General features: G+C 38.4%; 1 protein-coding gene across 2 annotated transcripts in view; it reads right to left on the reverse strand.

The window, feature by feature from the left end:
• AFF4 (ALF transcription elongation factor 4) overlaps positions 1 to 22109 on the reverse strand; it is an 87269-nt gene that overhangs the window by 59836 nt on the left and 5324 nt on the right. The window contains exons 2-3 of one of the 2 annotated variants that reach the window (XM_028103501.2): positions 3041 to 3132; positions 2434 to 2560 (exon numbers count right to left, since the gene is read on the reverse strand). In XM_028103501.2, the coding sequence (XP_027959302.1) occupies positions 2434 to 2556 (123 nt within the window). In that variant the 5' untranslated portion in view covers positions 2557 to 2560; positions 3041 to 3132. The remainder of the gene's footprint in view (positions 1 to 2433; positions 2561 to 3040; positions 3133 to 22109) is intronic. The other variant, XM_028103500.2, reaches the window with a different exon arrangement.

Genomic DNA, 22109 nt, shown 5'->3' on the forward strand with positions numbered 1-22109 from the left:
AAACACAAATATTCTATAGGATACTGAGAGGTATGTACAAAAGATTCCAGGAGGGAAAAAAAATCCAAATTTCACCAATAAATATACTGAAACAGTAGTAGAAATCTTTTGAAGAGCAGGAAAAGTAATGGGCCTTTCTGTAGTTAAGTTCTAGGTGAGCAAATTAGCCAACACTCATTATTTTGGCAATGTAGAAAAATATTTTATTCCTGGAGTTCAATGTTATAGTTAAAAGGAGAAACAAAAATTTAATGAAACATGTTATACCCAACTGACCTTTTAAAAAATTTTAATTCCTTCAGTTACTGTGACTAATTAAGTTAATAAAAGTCAACAACAAATTAAGAATGGAAAATCTACTGATCAAGTTTCAAATATTAATTCTATTAATTCTGATCAAGAAACACTCCAAGTTCTGAAGCCAATGGTATAGACTGTAAATTTTAAAAATCATTCTTGGACAATAAGTAAGTCCAAAATATCTACAAGCTTTAGTACTCTTTCACGTTCACAAACATGAAAGAGTGTAAGCTTACTGATTGCATTAAATAGGAACTCAAGACAGAACCACTATTTATTTTGAGGTTGGCATGAATTGATAAGACTTTAGATTATTTGAAAATCAGTCTGACCCCTATTAAACAAGAAGGGGAAATATATAGCAATTTGTAGACAACAACAAGTTCAGGAATCAAATCCAATTCATTACAATGTAATTACAAAATATGGGGCGCCTGGGTGGCTCAGTTGGTTGAGCGACTGCCTTCGGCTCAGGTCATGATCCTGGAGTCCCGGGATCGAGTCCCGGGATCAAGTCCCGCGTCGGGCTCCCTGCTCGGCAGGGAGTCTGCTTCTCCCTCTGACCCTCTTCCCTCTCGTGCTCTCTATCTCTCATTCTCTCTCTCCCAAATAAATAAATAAAATCTTAAAAAAAAAAAAAACAAAGAAGCGGCTCTGAGAAAATAAATAAATAAATAAATAAATAAATAAATAAATAAATAAATAAATGGTAGTATGATTTGAAGATTCTGGACCAAACTCCTGGAGTTTTTTTGAAATGCCTTTAATCCCTAATCCCAAACCCCAGGTTTCATGTTATCATGTTATACTCATATAAATGATATCAGTGTAATTGCCTTTAAATGAAAATCCTTAAGAACTTGTAAAAAATGGCTTTTAGAGGGGCTCCTGGGTAGCTTAGTCAGTTAAGGGTCTGCCTTCAGCTCAGGTCCTGACCCTGGGTCCCGGGATCGAGCCCCGCGTTGGGCTCCCTGCTTGGTGCGGAGTCTGCTTCTCCCTCTCCACCCAGCTTGTGCTCTTTCTCTCTCTCAATAAATAAATAAAATCTTAAAAAAAAAATGGCTTTTATAGATCTCATAGCTTCTACAAACACCAAATGTTACCAGGGTAAACCTAGAATATGTTGTTATATTTATATTTCATCAGAAAAATGTCTAACACACTCTCAGTCTCACACCGTAAACCAACAATGGCCATTACTGCTGCAATGCCATTATACACAGTACAAGCCTTTAAAATGTAAAGGTAGATCAAATGAGCCAAAGCCAAATCAAACATTAGAGACATTTGTGGCCACTACAGCCACATTAGTCATCAGAAGTGATATCATTCAGTGTTTTATGTAATCCCAAATCAAGTTTAATGATAGTTACAAAAATAGTAATTGGTTTACTTTACTGAACATCTCTGACAAGAAGCTTTTAATCTAAATTGGATATTGTTCATTAAGCCCATAAAAAAGAAAGTCAGATAATTTAGTATAAAACAGAAAAAGGAACTGGACTGATACTGAAGACACATTTATTCAAATACAGTAGTAGTCACTGATATTTAGTAAACTAAGTAAGCAAATGGCAAGAAACAAGGGAAAAACAAAAGAATCTCTGAAAAAGTTGTCTTTGACATTATATTATACCCAAAAGAATGTAAGAAACAGTAGACGATCCATACCCATTTACAAAATTTTAATTTAATTCAGAAAGCTGAAATACCTGCCCAGGGTTAGCGGTAGAGCCTGGGATGTAGATACCAGTGTTTGAGCTAATCCAGACCACATTTTCAAGAATGTGGTATGAGATAGCAACAGGGGGAAGGGAGGAGATTTAGGTTTGAGGATGACTTTAGGATGCTAATAATACTGTTTCTTGGTCTGGGTACTGATTATATAAAGTTGTTCATGTTGTGAGAATTCTTTCAGCTAAAACACTTGTTTTGTGTACCTTTCTGTATGTATGTTATACTCCAATGACAAGTTTACCCCAAAAATGTACATTCTTATTTAGAGGAAAGGAAAAATGTTAAATGGCATATATGATAGTAACTCTTTTCTACTATCAAAATTCAAGTTTATACACTTGAAAAGCAAAAATGTCACACTGCTGGGGGGAAAAAACCATTCACAGGACTACTCACAACTTTGTATGGCTCGGCAAAGAGAGGAGAGCTAGGTGGGAAGGCGTCTTCACCCTGCTGAATTTCCTGATTCCGCCTTTCCCGTTCTTTCATACGCAGCACATTTCGGTCTTCACGGTTCATGTTGCTAAGAAGAGAAACACAATCTTCGTATCACAAAAAGGAAAATTAAAATTAAAATGCTCTGTACTCATTTTGTGAGTTTAATGCTTCATTCGGAGATTCCCTTTCGACTTCCAAGTAGTAGCAGGCATTAGTGCTGAAGCTGGGTACTGGTAATGGTTTTACCAACTAATACCAATAGTGTCTTGCACAACTATTGAGATAGTAAACACTAGCCCAGAGTACTAGGATCCACCCCACTGAAACACTTAACCTTATCAATTTTTAAGTATTCAGCTAGCTAAAAGTCAGTTAAAACTTAAACATTCACATAGATGGAAGGTAGTACTTCAACCCAAATCCTTAAGATTCCTACAAGCCTTTCACAGCTTCCTCTTCAGAAATCTAACTATTCTTTGCCATTATTGGCACACAAACCCACTCCCGCCTACCACTCCCTCCCCACCCCCCCGGGGTCCAGCGCTTTTCTCTACTTTGCATCTACCTTATCTTGATTTCTTTTTGTCCCAAACACAGCTTCCTTGGTGTCCATCCTTATGGCAGTTTGACCTCAGCTTTGCTGTTGCTCTAGATTCCCTAAAAAACGACATTTCTGCTCTAAATACAGTAATATTTCAATCAATACCTCAATAAATGGCAAAACTGAGGCTTTCAGTAATAGAATCTAAAATTAACTTGGGTTAGTAATAGTAGTTGAAAACTGTACTGAAAAAGAAAGTCTTTTGGAATGGAGGAGAAAATGAGGGTGTCATTTCTATAAACATTACAGCATGTTGTATTTTCACTAAGAACAAACTAAAGAAGATAGTTTGTTTATAGCGGCAGGGACTTATGGTTAAATAGGTAATAATGAAAAAGGCTGTCGAACCCTGCAATAAGGGATTACCAGGGACTCTGCAACATTCTTCCCTGGAATTAGAGTAAACCATCTATCTTGGTTTTGTCTGGGGGAAGGGGGGGACAGGGGCGCAGGGAGTCCTGCTAGAGACTGAAGGAGAAAACCAGGTTATACTCGTAGAGCATTTCTAGCTTTATGATTCATAAATCAAATCTAGTCGGAAAATTAAAGTATATCAAGATTGGAAAGAAATTGTAACTGTAAAATCACAATAGATAGCAGGGACGCTTGGTTGGCTCAGTCAGGTAGGAGTCTGGCTTCCGCTCAGGTCCTGATCTCAGGGTCCTGGGACTGAGGCCCGTGTAAGGCTCCCTGCTCAATGGGGAGTCTGCTTCTCCCTCTCCTTCTGCGCCTCCTCACTCCCCACCCAACCCCGTTCGTGCACTCTCTCTTTCTTAAATAAATAAAATTTTAAAAAAAAGAATGGACAGCAAAACCAATATCCTCTTGAGGATTTTTAGGTGGTTAGAACAGTGCTAGTAAACATTCAAAAGTAAAAATTTACTATCAAAGCAATTTAATATTTAAAAAATATTTTAAGTGTTCCAAATGAGTATTCAGCTTTTTCTATTTGTATAATATTCTAATAAACTTAGACAAGAATATAAGCTATTTTGAGGTATTGAAATAGTATGTGCTTTCTTTGGTCTCCCTGGTACTTAGCACCATACAGAAGCACAAAAAGTATTTGATTCTTACGGGGGTGCCTGGGTGGCTCAGTCGGTTGAGCATCCAAGCTCAGGTACGTGAAACCGACCCTACTTGTGCTTGGGACTCTCTCAGCTCCTCCCTCCCATTCCCATCCCCACTTGCTTGCTCTCTCTCTCGCTAAAATAAATAAATCTTAAAAAAAAGTTTTTGATTCCTTCTTTAATAAATACTAGAAAATATCTATACTTTGGTATTGAGTGAAACCAAAGAACATATATTATCCTCCAGTACACTTGAACCAACTAGTAAGTGTGTATCACTAACAATCAGGTTTCAGATAGACCTCTGCAACTATGGTGCATATGAAGTTATTTGTATCCTAAGAGTCTAAGGGGCATATTAAATACTAATTTCTTTGCATTTCCTAAATTCAAGTCCTTAAAAAAAATGTCTTCCTTAAACTATGATTTAATTAAAGTGCTAAAGTAATGCAAGAAACACGTGTACGGGGTGCCTGGGTAGCTCAGTCGCTAAGCGTCTGCCTTTGGCTCAGGTCATGATCCCAGGGTCCTGGGATGGAGCCCTGCATCTGTCTGGCTCCCTTCTCAGTGGGAAGCCTGCTTCTCCCTCTCCCACTCCCCTTGATTGTGTTCCCTCTCTTGCTGTGCCTTTCTCTGTCAAATAAATCAAATCTTTACAGAAAAAAAAGAAACACTTGTATATTTATTGTAGAAATAGATTTGATTCCCACAATAAAATTCTTCCTATAATCCAATAAAAAAGTGTTCTCTTTTCTTAAACAATGAAAGTCATCTGACTGAATATTCCTTTTAACAAGACTGCCAAGAAGCAGAACAAAATTAAATGATTGCTTATAAGAACCAATATCCCAGTTGTAGCTCTTATTCTAATTTTTTTCTGATCTCCCTTATTTTCACATCTGATTTATCAGATCCACATTTTTCTCCCATGTCTTTAAACATTAGTATCTGCCTAAGATAAAGTTTCCCACAAAGCAATAATTTCAGTAATCAATGTGCGCTCCCCTAAAATTAACATGAAATTTAAAGCAGTCAGTTTGAGGTATATCTTTGTTGTATAGGCAAACCTATTTCATAGCATTTCCCTCAGGACATGTGCAACTACTATACTGAAGAAGAATCTGGTTAAAATTAGCTAATTGCTACAACAAAACAAAATCTGTGGGACAACCAGAAAAATAATTTTTAAAAGAATATTTGCAAGTAGAAAGGAGAGTTCTCTACTTAAGGTAAATTGTTTTAAGTGCCCATCAAGTACTTATGTTAAGTTGATACACTTACTGCAAACAACATTCTATGGTGTAGCATAATGGTGTAGCAATTTCATTGCTACAAAATGGAGCAAATGAGTAAATATACTGAGATTTTTGAGGATCCAAGCATGTTACTATGAGAGATGAGGGATACAAATATACAAAGGAATAGGGAGAAAAATAACTTTTGGGGATTAGGCGCTAGAAATAGTACTATGAACACATGCTTGTATTTTAAAGATCTCTATCAATCTACCGACAGAGAGAAACAGTCTCCATTTCTGCACACTGAAAGAGTCTAGGAGCAGGAACATACCAGAAGAAAGAATCACCCTCAGCACCCAAATTCTGATTTTTTTTTAAAGATTTTATTTATTTATTTGACAGAGACGCAGCGAGAGAGGGAACACAAGCAGGGGGAGTGGGAGAGGGAAAAGCAGGCTTCCCACTGAGCTGGGAGCCCAATGCAGGACCTGATCCCAGGAATTGAGGATCATGACATGAGCGGAAGGCAGATGCTTAATGACTGAGCCACCCAGGCGCTCCCCCAAATTCTGATTTCTAATATCATTTCCTACTAAAGTGGAATAGGACTTCTTGGAAAAAAACAGTTCATTCCAAGGCTGCAGCAGAGGAAGTCCAAAGAGATCTTAAAACATCTTGTTTCAACAGCAAGAAAATGCACAAAAACAGATGGAGACATCAAAAGGGCACGGGAACCAGCCTGAAGGTGCTCTCACCAGTCAGATTTAGATTTAGAAACATGAGCATCAAAATAAAGACAAGAATGGAATATAACCAAATGAGCAAAAAAAGAATCCCTGGGGGGCGTGTGGCTAGCTCAGTCAGTAGAGCGTGCTACTCTTGATCTTGGGGTCATGAGTTTTCAAGCAACATGTTGGGCGTGGAGCCTAGTTAAAAAACAAAAAACAGGGGCGCCTGGGTGGTTCAGTCGGTTAAGCAGCTGCCTTCGGGTAAGGTCAAGATCCTAGCATCCTGGGATTGAGCCCAGCATGGAGCTCCCTGCTCAGCAGGGAGTCTGCTTCTCCCTCCCCCTGCTCTCGTGCTCTGGCTTGTGCACACGCACTCTCTCACTCACTCTCTCACACACTCTCTCTCCTTCTCAAATAAATAAAATCTTAAAAAACAAACAAAAAGCCCCCCAAAAAACACAAATCCCTAAGTCCAGAGTGAAAATAGCAAAAAACTAAAATGAAGAGAAATAAAGCAGGGAGTAAATGCCCTTCTTTAGAGAAGAATGTCAACTAATAAATGCAGAAGAAATAAAAGAATTAGAAAATCACTTTTTTTGTGACCATTAATAATTGAGGCCAGAATCATCAATGGAAAAAAAATCATCAATAAATGCCAAAACCACTGGGCAAAAAGTTGGGGGGGAATGGAATCTTCAGCATCATCCCACAGACTATTAGAAAAAAATCTTTAAAATAGAGAAGTACAGTAAACAATACCCTCAATCAAGCTATCAGACTTAACATTATCAATAATGGTATAAAATGACATCATGTGTCTTCTGATGCGATGCACTAAAGATACGTCACCACCTAGGTATTCTTTCTGCTAAAAATTTAACCTGAATCTAATCAGGAATAAGCAGACAAAGCTTAAGTCTGCAAAACTGGCCTGGACTCTTCAAAAATGCCTGTATCATGAAAACAAACAAAAAAAGAGGCTAGGGATTTCTTCTATATTCCTATATATTCAAGGAGAGACAACAACTAAAGGCTATGCATGATACACACACTGTATCTAGGGAGGAAAAACTGGTTGTGAAGGGCATTATAGGGAAACTTTGGGACACCTGAATATGAACGGTATTTCAGATAATCATATCAATGTTTAGTTTTTGAACTATGATAATTGTATCTGGTTATATAAGAGAATGTTCTGGGTTCTCAGGATGTACAAAACATACATGGGTGAAATGTCATCATCAGATCTGCAACTCTCAAATGGTTCAGCATCCACCTCAATATAGATCTAGTATGTGTAGACAGTGAGTGATAAAAAGAGAGAGGAAGTGTGTGTGTGTGCTTGCATGCAGGGGGGGTGGGGGGCAGGAAGGAGGAAGAGAACTAACAGACAAAAATAATGGAGCAGCACCAACAATTACAATAAAAATATTGACAAGTGGTATAACCAGGTGAAGGGAATATAGACATACACTATATTATCAGTTTGAAATTTTTTCAAATAAAAGATGGAAAGGGTGATAAAGTTTATATAGTAGAGCACTATGGGTACTTTCTAGCATTTTTCAGCCTTGGGATTTACTATCAAACTGTCTCTTCTCAGGGCCTAAAGTATTTCTCTCATGTCTAACATGTGCCCCTTCCTATCTCCATGTTCAAACTGATCATCCAATCCTCAACTCCTCCTCTACGTCACTGTTTATTACACTTGAGAAAGTGTAATATTGTTCTTGGCTAGCAAGGGACACCATCAATATGCCAAGCCAAGCTTCAGTTTCCCTAAAGTAAAGAGGCTTGCCAAATTTATCTAAGGCAAGATTTAATATTTATTAAGTCTATTTATTAACTTAATAAATGTGCAATAAGCATCTATCATATACTTAGCACTGGAGAGAGAACAAGAAGAATTTGTCATAGTAGATACTAATATTTACTATAAAACCATCATCATTATCAAAATAGCATGATAGTGCACAGAAATCAACAAAATGATCTGCAGAATAGAAGCCAGAAAAAAACTCAAAGATACACGGGATTTTAACAGTTAACAAATCAAATTCAATGAGAAAAGAATGTCTTATTTAAAATGTTCTAGGGTGGGTGCCTGGCTGACTCAGTTGGTTAAGTGTCTGCCTTTGGCTCAGGTCATGATCCCAGGGTCCTGGGATGGAGTTCTGCACCAGGTTCCCTGTTCAGTGGGGAGTCTGCTTCTCCCTCTCCCACTCCCCCCCTGCTTGTGATCTCTCTCTCTCTCTCAAATAAATAAATAAAATCTTAAAAAAAAATGTTCTAGGGGTGCCTGGCTGGCTCAGTCGGTGGAGCACGCAACTCTTGATCTCAGGGTTGTGAGCTGGAGCCCCACAGTGGATACAGAGATTACTTAAAAAAATAAATAAAAATAATCTGAAAATAAATAAAATGTTCTATTTAATAACAACAGTAAGAGCCAAGTATTTTTCTAAAATGACATAGTCATTGGGGCACCTGGGTGGCTCAGTCGGTTAAGTGTCTGCCTTCGGCTCAGGTCATGATCCTGGAGTCCCAGGATCGAGCCCCACATTGGGATCCATGCCCAGCAAGGAGTCTGCTTCTCCCTCCGCCCCTCACTCTGCTTGTGTGCTCACACGCTCTCTCTCAAATAAATAAAATCTCTAAAATGACATAGTCATTAAAATGGCAAAGTGATATTTCAAACTCAGGGAAAAAAAAAAGGGAGGCACCTGGGTGGCTCAGTCATTAGGCATCTGCCTTCAGCTCAGGTCATGATCCCAGGGTCCTGAGATTGAGCCCTGCATCGGGCTCCCTGCTTGGCGAGAAGCCTGCTTCTCCCTTTCCCACTCCCCCTGCTTGTGTTCCCTCTCTCTCTGTCAAATAAATAAATAAATAAATAAATAAAATCTTAAAAAAAAAAGAGAAAAATATAAAAACCCTTCAACTCAGCAGCCTCATAAGCTTATGGCTTATACTGCCATTACCTACAAAGATGTTTACTGAAGCACTGTTAGTGGTAAAACAACTGAAAATAATTAGAAGAGAAAAACAGTTAACAGTTAAACAAACCATAGTATATTAAAACAAATAAGGTATATCTTTGCCAATGAAGTTGGAATTTCTGTAACTGCTGTTATATGAGAATAAGTAGATGCAACACAACATGTATAATATGACTGAGATCACTTCATTATTTCTTTAGGGTAAATTCAGAAATAGAATTGTTAGGTGCTGAGCATACAGATAAAAATTAGATACAACTAACTCAACTAACATCAGAATGTGACAACACTCTCACAAGCGAAACACCAGAAAACTGAAATGTGAATACGCAGTTTTCATACACAGTAGGACGTCTCCCTATTTAGCTGTATCTTCTTTCTTGGCCCTCAGTAAATGTTTTGGCTGTTCCTATAAATGTGATTAAGGAGTATTCTTCCACCTATGCATTTTTCAAAAGAGATAAATATTAATGGTTTTGTTTTTCCAACTATAAAAGTAATACTCTTTCTCAAAAACTCAAATATGGTTAATATAAAGTAGAAATTAAAAGTCACCAACAATTTCACTCCCTTGAAATAAACAATACTGTGAGGAGTCACATATAGTCATATACATGCAAAAATTATTACACATACAACAATGAACTTAATTCCACATTAAGACATATGAATTTTCATTCTTTTAGTGACTGTATAGTATTCATTTAACCAGAAAGCACCTCGTAGATAATTGGGTTATGTCCAGAATTTAGTATTACAAACATTACAGAACGTTTGTATGTGAAACTATTTTAGTTTCAGATTAATTTCTAGATGTGGAATTGCGGAGTCAAAGGGTACATGCTATACCCTTTTAATGTACATCACTAGATTGCTTTCCAAAAAGACTGTATCAATGGACAACCCCACCAACAAAATACAAGACTGTGCACTTCAATCATGACATTTTCAATCCTAGGCATTTGGAGTCTTTTTAAATTGCACCACCAATCCAAGAGGGCAAAAACCCAAGTTCATTTACGCAACAAATATATGAGCCTATCTACTATTGCTAGGCACTGTGCTAGGAGTTAGGGATAAAATGGAGAATCACACATAGATAGTCCCTCACAGTCAACTGCATTCTACTGAATTTCCTGATAGTTAGATTGCACCTATTTTGTGTGTTACTTAGCCATTTATATAGTTCTTCTTCTGTGAACTGCATATTCACACCTTTTGGCTACTTTTAAAAAATTAAAATTAAAAAAATAACAACTGTTGGTAAGAATGTTGATAAATCAGAACCCTGTGCATTGCTGGTGGGAATGTAAAATGGTGCAGCTGCAGTGGAAAAGAGTTTGGTGGTTACTCAAAAAGTATACCATAGAATTTCATGTGATCCAGCAATTACACTCCTAAGTCTATACCCAAAATAACTGAAAGCAGGAACTCAAATATTTGTACACCCATGTTCACAGCAGCACTATCCACAACAATCACTAGGTAGAAGTAACTCTAGCGCCCATCAAAAGATGAATGGATAAACAAATGTGGCATATACATACAATGGAACATTATTCAGCCTTTAAAAAGGACATTCTGACATGCTACAACATGGATGAACTTTCAGGGTATTACACAAAGTGAAATGAGCCAGTCAGAAAAAGACAAATACTATAGGATCCCACTTACATGAGGTTCAAAGAAAAGGCAAATTCAGAGAGAAAGTAAAACTGTGGTTGCCAGGAGCTGGGGATAAGGAGGAATGGAGAATTAAGTTTAATGGGCTTAGAGTTTCTGTTTGGGACGATGAAAAAAATTCTGTAAACAGACAATGTTGATGGTTGCACAACACTGTGAATGTACTTAATGCCACTGAGTTGTACACTTAAAATGATTAAAATGATAAGTTTTATGTTATATATCTTTTACAATAAAAGTTATAGTAAGCACACAGTAAAATTTTAATGTGCATTCCCAATGAACCAGAAATGTATCTCCTGTAATCTTTTAATAAACACATGTATTAGTTTATAGCATTTTAAATTTAATTTTTTTTAAGTAGGCTCCACGCTCACGACCCTGAGATTAAGACCTGAGCTGAGTCGGACACTTAACCAACTAAGCCACCCAGGCACCCTTTAAATTTTTTTATTTTAAAAAGTTTAAAAAGTAAAATGTGACCTTTAACTTGCTTCTTACAAGTGGTGTTCAGAACCTATTACAACGGTTTTTTTCAATTATTGTCTTAGAACAACTATACTGCTGATAAACAGAGCCATTCCACTACCAGATTATCAAATGATTTAAACTCCAAAAGTCTAAATGAGACTTCAGCTAAGATCACAATGAATCTGAAGAGGTTAATTCCTAAAAGGCGGGGAAACAAAGATTGTACACCTGGAGATCAAAGCCACTATTAACAAAACATCAGGTCCCAAAACTATTTTGCAGAGAAAGACCTCTGCCCCAAAATCAGTCATGAGACTTCCACAGCCTTTGGGTTTAAAAATACTGTCATGAAACACATGGAAGCAAAGATAATTCCATACTACTTTGTGCTTTCTTCATTGTATCTTTATATATTATCTGAACTTATCATCATTTTTCATAACTCACTCTCAACCAGGCCCTCAAAGCTTCCCAAAATTTCACCATCTTTTGCAGATGGATGCTCTTTCCTATTCCTCACAAATATCTTCATGGAATCCTAGGACCCTCTCTCCTAAGCTGCATTCCACAAATGACCTTGTCTTACTGGACAAAGATTAAAAATAGAATATTAAAGATGAGAGAGAGGGGCGCCTAGGTGGCACAGTTGGTTAAGTGTCAGACTCTTGATACAGGCTCAGGTCATTATCTCAGGTGTTTGTATGGGTTTGTGGGATGGAGCCCAGCATCAGGTTCCACACTGAGGGTGGAGCCTGCTTGAGATTCTCTCTCTCCCTCTCCATCTGCCCCTCCCCACTCCCCCCTCCCTCTCTCTCAAAAAAAAAAAAAAGATTAAGAGAGAAATCTTATCAATCAACCATCAACTTTCGAACTACCAGTATCTCATCCATTCTCTTCTTTCCTCTGGTTAAAAAACAGAACTTATCTCTCTCCTGTGAAAGAACAAGTATGCCCATTTTGCTATCTTCTAGACCTTTAACAGTTACTGACTTCTCCCTAGCAACTTCAATTTCTCCTGCTCTCATGAATCCTTTCCAGTAGCATTCAAACATATTCTTCTTTAAAAAAAAAAAAAAAAAAGCATATTCTTCTTTAAAAAAATAAAAAGACTTCCCAACCCTGTATCTCTCCTCCAGATATCACTCTCTCTCTTCTCTGTTCTTGTTCATGGCCAAACTTCTCAAAAGGACTTTGGTGATTCTCTACTTCCCTGCTCAGTGGGGAGTCGGCTTCTCACTCTGCCCCCTCCCCCATTCATGCTCTTTCTTTCTCAATTAAATAAATAATTTTTTTAAAAAATCCGATTTAATTCAAGTGGAAGTCAAACGTTCACCCTCTTGGCGGGCTGATGAGGTTACTGCAGCACAAACACTGGAATTCCTCTGGATACCTCCAGAGCTCACTCAACTTGGACCGCAACACAGCATCAAAGGCAGGAAGTAAACACCCACAGGCTCCCTCTTTAATATACTCTTGGCTTCTGTAACTCCAGGTCTCCTAGTTATCCCATCACCTCTGTCTCCTCCCATTCTACCTACCAAACTTCTTAGAAATTGGTACTTCTCTGTGCTCAGCCATGGGTCTTACTCTGATTCAGTCTACATTCTTTCCCTACAGTCTCATGGCTTAAAATACTATGTATGGGGCGCCTGGGTGGCTCCGTCGTTGAGCGTCTGCCTTCGGCTCAGGTCATGATCTCGGAGTCCTGGGATCCAGTCCCGCATCGGGCTCCCTGCTCCGCGGGAAGTCTGCTTCTCCCTCTCCCACCCCTCCTGCTTGTGTTCCCTCTCTCGCTGTGTCTCTCTCTGTCAAATAAATAAAATCTTTAAAAAAAAATACTATCTATATTCCTACAATAAAAATACCCAAATACGCACTATTATCACACTTTCTCTTTTGAGATAAAGAAACTGTTTGCTCATGTTCTTTGACTATATATACTAATATATATAAAGCATATATAAAAGATTTTATTTATTTATTTGAGAGAGAGAGAGAGCATGAGAGGGGGAGAGTCAGAGGGAGAAGCAGACTCCCCCCTGAGTAGGAAGATGCGGGACCGATCCCAGACTCCAGGATCATGACCTGAGCTTAAGGCAGTTGCTTAAGCAACTGAGCCACCCAGGTGCCCTTTTTTTTTTTTTTTTAAGATTTTACTTATTTGTCAGAGAGAGAGAGAGCATGCACAAGCAGGAGGAGAGGCAGGCAGAGGGAGAAGCAGGTTCCCCACCGAGAAAGGAGCCCTTTGTAGGAACTCGATCCCAGGACCCTGGGATCATGACCTGAGCAGAAGACAGATACCTATTAACCAACTGAGCCACCCAGGCATCCCCTCCCTAAATATATTTTGAATTTATCTGTTTACTACTTTCTCCACAGCCGCTGTTCAAAACAAGTCATCACTTTACAGCTTGAACAAAGGCTACAGCCTTCTAATTGGATTCTTGGTTCCCCTGTTCTCTCGCTAACTCGTACTTCATACAGCAGCCAAAGTGATCTTTTTTAAAACACACACCAGATTGGGTCACCCAACCCCTGCTTAAAAAATTTTTAACAAACTTACCATTTACGTTAGGATAAACTTTAAGTCCTCGATACGGCCTACAAAGCAATGATCTGACCTCCTCCTTGATGCGACTCCCACCTATCTCGTCAGATCTATTTTATATCTTACTACCCTCCCTTCCCAGTTCCCACCAAGGGTCGGTCGGTGTTTATTTATTTATTTATTTGAACTTGTAGTGCTCTTTTCAGCTTCAGGAAATTCATGTAGACAATTCCCCTTTCCTTCATAGTACTTTATCACAATTAACTATACACTTCTTTTGATGGTCATTAATATTTCCTCTCCCACTAGATGATAATCAGGGAATGTGTATTGTGTGCAGCAATGCAAACCTAGAACATAACCTAGTGGACAATGACTTGACTAAGTAAACTAATGAACTTCATGGCCTGGTTAGAAAGGAACAGTCATCTCACTTACTACAAAATAATACCTGAAGATCATGATAGTCTTTACCTGATACCACAAAATACCAATATTTCAAAATTGGAATAACTAATACTCATAATTACACTAAAATCAGACACCATCTGCAACAAATTTTAATTCCGCAGACACTTAACATTTGCATTATTTTAGATCAACCAGAATTGAAACACATTTTTTTACTCTTCTGTCAAGCTATACAACCTGATTCTGTAACTATAACTCAATTCACTTCCTCTCGAAGCTTTTGCCGATACAGTAAAACTTTATTTCCTCACCTTAGGGGCCAAACAGTACCACGATCAATGTATGTTATGTTATTAAGCAGACATTCAATTGTTCAGTAACTAATCTGAAACAGTATTTTCCAAACTGATTAGTGATAAACCTATTCTTTTTAAAACACTGGACAGTGGTCAGGGGCACCTCTCTGCTCAGTTGGTAGAGACTGTGACTCAATCTCAGGGTTGTGGGTTTAAGACCCATGTTGGGTATGGTGCCTACTTAAAATAAAATAAAATAAAAATATTATACAACTTTAAACCTCAATTCAAGAAAAGAAATGTTTAGGGCGCCTGGGTGGCTCAGCTGGTTAAGCAACTGCCTTCGGCTCGGGTCATGATCCTGGAGTCGCGGGATCGAGTCCCACATCGGGTTCCCTGCTCGGTGGGGAGTCTGCTTCTCCCTCTGACCCTCCCCCCTCTCATGCTCTCTCTACCATTCTCTCTCTCCAATAAATAAATAAAATATTAAAAAAAAAGAAATGTTTATTACATACACAAATAAGCTCACACTTAAGGGTAAGCATAGGAATATTCATATTACTTGTAAGCAGCTGCCTCCCCTTGGACGTTTCTCTCTGTAACACTACTAAATGCTCCTTCTCCTAGTAGCTCTGCACAGTTCTACACACCATGTAGCTATTTTAGAGTCAAAACCAAATCAAATATACTTCTTGTGCTTTTACTAATATTTGAGATACATGTAAATGAAATTTAACTAGTTTAAACTTAGCTCAAAAATTGTTACTACCAAAGCATATGGACAAATAAATTGAGAAGCCTATTTTCATCTTGGAAGATGAATAAATGGGTGGAGATAATAGTTAAAATTGAGAGCTTACAGTTCCTTTTATAAATAAGAAAACAACCTTTTGACTCAGTTTCTTACTTTAAAAGCATGCAAATATCTAAAACCCACAAAGGTCTCTTATTGGAAACTTCTGTAATATATGCATTGATAATTACTTTTATATCTTCATAAAACAGACCTACTTAAGATATTCTTCTGCTTAAAAGTCATCAGCAACTCCAAGCTCTATGAAAAATCTAAGTCCAAAGTTCTCATCCCAGGATTTAAATCTGCCCACAGTTCAATTCTCAGCCATTTCTATAAAACCTTCAGGGTTTATCTGAGCCTGAAAATAACCTACACACGTTCAGATCCAGATCTTTACTCAAACTAGTCCTTCTAATTAGAATGTCCTTCCTTCTCCCCATTTCTAAATACATACATTTCAAAGTTTACCACATATCCCACTTCCTTCAAGAAGCCCTCCAAGGTTCCTGTCACTAAAATTACTTACTTCCCAAAGCATTTCTTTGTATCTCATTTGGCACTTAACACTTGCCTTACATTAGGATTATTTGTTGCTATTCTATCTGCCCTCCCTAGTCATCTCCTTATCATAAGCCTCTAGAGAGTAAGAACTATAGATCATTGAACTTACCCTCTTTCCCCTCCAGTGCTTTACAGAGTGGCAGGCATACAAGAGATACTCAAAACAAGTGATGAATTTTACAAAGATCACAACTGTAGTGTTACTGTCCCAAGAGTTAAAGAGTCAGTGGGAATACTCACTAAAAGTTGGGTTTCAGAAGATGATGTCGCCCCTCGTTTTCTACCCACAGATAGTCTCCCATTTCCTCTCTAAGACTTTTGGTTATATCTGGTACCAAGAAGAGAGTAGGCCTTCTTTTTACCACATTCAATATATTATCAATCCAATAAAAGCATTAATATTGATACTAAATGAATTGTGTTGCTTTTAAAGGAATTTTTCTACAAGAGTTTATCTAAAAGGAAAACAACATATGTTCAAGAAAAAAAACCACATGTACAGAAATGATCAATTTCTATTTTTACTTAAACCCTGTACTTTCAAATGTTCACCAAATGTAAGTGCTAGACTGTAAAATCTCAGAATCATACTTGGCAAACTGAGGTGTAAAAACTGAATGTTTCAGTCTACAACATCCAGAAAGAAATTATCTGTTCGACAGAGCACTATGAGGCTGCTTAGATTTGTAGTACCTGAGGAAGCCAAAAGAAAATAAAAATAAAAAAATAAATGTGGGAAGGAAAATGCTAATGTACTGAATGAAAAAAGCCTATGCTCAAAGCTTATGAATTTAAATCAGCCCCAGTCCTAACTACCCTATATTCTGTTAGAATTTTTTTTTTTAAGATTTTATTTATTTATTTGACAGAGAGAGACACAGCGAGAGAGGGAACACAAGCAGGGGGAGTAGGAGAGGGAGAAGCAGGCTTCCCGCTGAGCAGGGAGCCTGATGCGGGGCTCGATCCCAGGACTCTGGGATCCTGACCTGAGCCGAAGGCAGACGCCTAACGACTGAGCCACCCAGGCGCCCCTACCCTATATTCTGTTAATAAGGTTCTACTAAAATGTAAACAGGAATATTGCTTTAAGAAGGTTAAGGCCATTTAAGGCTATTGCTCTTTAATCATTGGAATAGAAACTCATAAGTTATGAGTTATTTATCATGGCACAAAGAATATTTACTTTGGAAAGATCAAATTGTGAGTGAGAAGAGTATATCTACTTTTTAATAAAGATTTATTTATTTAAGAGACAGGGAGAGAGAGAAAGCGCGCACACATTGGGGAGGGGCAGAAGGGAGGGACAGTTCCAAGCTGACTCCATGCTGAGCACAGAGCCCAACGCAGGGCTCGGATCTCACGACACTGAAATCACAACCTGAACTAAAACAAAGAGTCAGACGCTTAACTGACTGTGCCACCTAGGCACCCCTCAAAATATTTTCTAATTCAGACTTGTAACATATTTAAACAGAATTCAGAAGGAATTTTGAAGGCTTTACAATTCTGATTTTAAAACCTACCTCTTCAGTATAGACCTATACTATATATAAGGTACATGTTAACATTCTAGTTCATTCAACAATTACTTAACCAATGTGTATACTGTGCCAGACACTGGGCTAATGCCAAGGATATTAAAAAAAAAAAAAATTAAAGTAACCCTCATCTCCAAGATTTGGTTGCAGCTAGTCTGACTAGAGAAAAATGGCCAGAGAGGAGGAGGAAGGTAAAGTAGGAAGAAGGGAAGAGAGGGAGGGAGGTTGGTTCTAAGCAGAGAGAACAAGTGCAACCACCAGAAGAGAGAGCACAGCACACACAGGGAAAACAGGTAGATCAAGTGTAGCTGGAAAACAGGGTTGGGGGAGTACAAAATAAAAGATAAGACTGGAGAGATATAGGGGATCAGACTAGACCTGTGGGGTTTGTTTCTCAGATCTGAATATATCTTTTCAAAGAAAACAAAATCTCCTATATCTTGAATGTGGACTTTATTCTGTTAGTAAATATAAAATTAGGTATGAACTCCTTATGTTTATAGCTCTTATGCAACTGTAAAACTGAAATTTTAAAAATTAAATACAAAACAAATTTAAAATAACATTAATGTAACAGATCATGTTATTTTGAAGACACTAGACCAATGATGTATTCCGTCCTGGAAATACGCAGTCTCAGGTCTGGTTCTATATTATTAAACCACTTCTATAACATGACTTCAATAATACTAACAAAGAAAATGCTTATAAATATGTTACACTAAATGGATTTAACAACTGCAAATGTTTATTTCCTAGTTTAGGGAAATACAACCACATACTACCATACCAGCTAGCAGTCCTTAAATGTCAATTTTAAAGAAGCCTCACACTTGCTAACTCTGGCAATCTTGTCCATTTGTGGTTTAGTACCTTACTGAAATCTACATAAACGCGTGTTTAATATAATCACTGCTGAGGTTTGGAACAAAACACTGATACTGCAAACAAACTAGAGGGGATCCAGCAGATACATTTCACAGTGAAAACATGAGGCTAAGTACTATGCCAGGGTTCTTTTGGGTTTGGCCTGCCTATATTAACAACCTACCATGACATGATCCAGTTTTACTTACCATCTCTCCTTGTCTGAGCCACTGCAAAATCATTAGCACAATGCATTGTAACTTGGCACAAACACAATCATAAACAAAATCTAAACAGCAACAAACTCCTAAGGGAGTAGCTGGCTACAAAGCAGTGCTTCAGAAGTTAACATAAAACTCATTAATGTTGGAAGAATCTCTGTTAGAAGAATACTACAGAAAATCAAACACTACTAAGGAATTTTAAGAAGATAAACGATGAAATCAGACTCGTATTTTAAAGGGAAAAACTACTATGATACAGGGTGGAGTAGATTATTTTACTAGAAGTAAGGAAGCAAATGAGAAGGCTGTTGGAATAATCAATCCTGGTGAGAAATGAAAGCCTGGATTAAGGCAGTAATACTAGGAATGCAGATATTGTAGAGACAGGGTTTAGATTCAAAGATGTTAAGGAAGTAGAATCTTGGAACCAGCCAGATGTGAGAAGTAAAACAGAGGAATCAAGGGCAACTTGCAGGTCTCTGGAAAAAGCAAGGATAGTGCTACCTTCTCCAAGGCAAGAAAAGTGGAAGATTTGGGGGTCAGAGGATTAATTTGTAGAGTTAACTTGTACATGATGAACACTTATAGAAACTACCTGATCAGCTTCTAGCCTTACCTCTCCCCCAGCTTTTCTGGAAATTCTTGCCCCCATTTACGCTACCTTCGGGTTACAGTTGAAGGGTTCAATGAAGTCTGAATCCCTAACTAAAGCTAAGCCAATGCCCAGAACACACCTGTTTAATACATACATATATACATATTTTTTTAAAAGATTTATTTATTTATTTGAAAGAGAGAGAGAGTGCATGGGGTGGGGGGAAGGAGCACAGGGAGAGGGAGAGAGAGAATCCCAAGCAGATATCCCACTGAGTGTGGAGCTTGATGTGGCCTGATCCCACAACCCTGAGATCACGACCTGAGCCAAAATCAAGAGTTAGATGTTTAACATACTGAGCCACCCAGGCACCCCTATATATATATTTAATTTATTTATATCTATTCATACACACACACACACATACACTCTACAATCAAAAAACCCTAACTACCACCACAGTAAATAGGGACTGTGTAACTAACTGTTCAATCCTAAAACAGTCCTCAAACCCAAGCACCCACCACGGATCTGCTAAGACAGGAGTTGACAAACTTTTTTAAAGCCACACCTGTAAATATTTTAGGTTTTGTAGACCCTACAGTCACCACACTCTGTCATGGTGGCAGCAAAAGGAGCTACAAACAATACAGAAACAAATGGGTATGTTATCTGTGTTCTACTAAAACTTTATTTATGGACACTGAAATTTGACTTTCCTATAATTTTCACAGGCCACAAAATATTATGATTTTTTCTCACCATTTAAAAATGTGAAAACCACTTTCAGTTCACAGGCCATACAAAAGGGAGCGCTGGTCCTGCTAACCATGGTTTACTGATCCTTGTGCTAAGGCAACACATAACTGCCTTCCCATAAAACTCCTTCCAGATATCCTCAGTGTTAACCTTAACTTAAGACAATAGACAAGGAAAATAATCCTAGCTGACAGAACTGAAAATCTTCATTTGGCTTACCAAAGAACTCACTCCATTTGCAAGGAAGTAGGTCAACAAATGAAGGCCCATGTAACTGGCTGGTTTTACCATTTACCTTACACTGTACCTGCCCAGCAAGATATGGTACAAGTTTTGGAACAACGATGCCTTCCTCTCCCCTCCCATCCCCTCCCTAAGAGTTTTAGTTTTGTTGTTTTTTCTTCCACAACTGTGTTATCAGTTATGTCAGGGATGATTAAATTTAGTATTTAGCCCATAATTTTCAGACACTGACAAAGCATATCTAGACCCAATTAACGAATGATATCACCTTTCGAATTTGGACTCAGAGAACAATGACCTCTGGATGTGTTAGCCAGATAGAATTTGGGTTGTCTCCATTGAAGATCTGAGGGTATTTGCTAGTATATACAGATAGTGAGAGTATGTTTAAAAAATATTAAATATATAAGTATAAGAAAAAGTAGGGCTGTGTGTATACTAAATAGCCATGGAATGAATGAGGGGGACAACTATGTTGTAGAGTGCCTTTTATTCCACTTCTCTGGAATGCTGCAGTTAGAGCATGTTATTACAGTGTAGCCCCCTGTGGTCCAGAGGTGGACATATAAACCTAACGAGTCCTTTCCCTGGAACTGGGATTGAGAGTCAAGACAGTCTCTGATAGTAGCAGATGTAAAATTTACAACTCAAGAGACATTAATAAGTGTTAAGTTGGTCTGTAAGAAGGGAGAACTAACTGAACACACAAAGAGAATCTATTGAGCAATAAAGAGATATTCCTTTTTTTTTTTAATATTTTATTCATTTGACAGAGAGAGACACAGCAAGAGAGGGAACACAAGCAGGGGGAGTGAGAGAGGGAGAAGCAGGCTTCCCGCAGAGCAGAGAGCCCAATGCGGGGCTCAATCCCAGGACCCTGGGATCATGACCTGAGCCGAAGGCAGATGCTTAACAACTGAGCCACCCAGGCGCCCCTAAAGAGATATTCCTAACCACATTTGCAGCCCCTGGATCCACCTGTTCCTGAGTTCTAGCTGTCCTCCTATGGGTTGATTGCCTTTCTTAGAATTCACTGGATACCTGATATGTTCTCAACAAATTCTTTTTTGCTTAAGTTATGTATGTCACTCTCCTAACTAAAACAAGTCCCTACGAGCAATCTAAAGGGAGGTATTCAATTGAATGAAAGAGTTCTGGTTCCCACAAAACACTTAAAGATGGTAGCTGAAGCAATATAAATGGATGAGATCATCCACAAGAGTGAAATCAAGAATGCCAAGGCTAAAATCCAGAACTATCAATATCAAGGGATTAGTAGAATTAACAGTCCGCAAAAAAGCAACTGGTAGGCAGAAAGGCAGAAAAGGGAGTCATAAAAGTCAAGGAAGAAAACTATCAAGGAGAAAACGGTTAACAAAAGCAAGCAGAGGGTGCCTGGGTGGCTCAGTTGGTTAAGCTTCTGCCTTCAGCTCAGGTCATAATTCTGGGATTCTGGGATCAGGCCCCACGTTGGGCTCCCAGCTCAGTGGGGAGTCTCCTTCTCTCTCTGCCCCTCCCCCTGATCATGCTCTCTCCTCTCTCTCTCTCTCTCAAATAAAATCTTTAAAACAAAACAAAACAAAACAAAAGCTAGTAGAGAAGAGGCAAAGGAGTAAGCAATGACTATGCAATTTGGAAATACAGAAGTCACAGGTGGCCTTGGTAATAGCAACTTCACTGGTAAGATGAGAAGCCAGGCTGAAGGTTTAAGAGTGTAGAGGAAGTACACAACACTACCCATGAAGTAATCTTGCCATTAAAAAAAAAATTCAAGGGGCGCATGGGTGGCTCAGTCGTTAAGCATCTGCCTTCCGCTCAGGTCATGATCCCAGGGTCCTGGGATTGAGCCCCGTATCTGGCTCTCTGCTCTGCGGGAAGCGTGCTTCTCCCTCTCCCACTCCCCCTGCTTGCGTTCCCTCTCTCACTGTGTCTCTCTCTGTCAAATAAATAAGTAAAATCTTAAAAAAAAAAAAAAAATCAAGCCTCAGGATGCCTGGCTGGTTCAGTTAGTA

The sequence above is a fragment of the Eumetopias jubatus genome, unplaced genomic scaffold, assembly GCF_037043125.1.
Source record: "Eumetopias jubatus isolate StellerSeaLion01/CBP00866 unplaced genomic scaffold, mEumJub1_p1.0 scaffold_5, whole genome shotgun sequence".
NCBI classification, from domain to species: domain Eukaryota; kingdom Metazoa; phylum Chordata; class Mammalia; order Carnivora; family Otariidae; genus Eumetopias; species Eumetopias jubatus.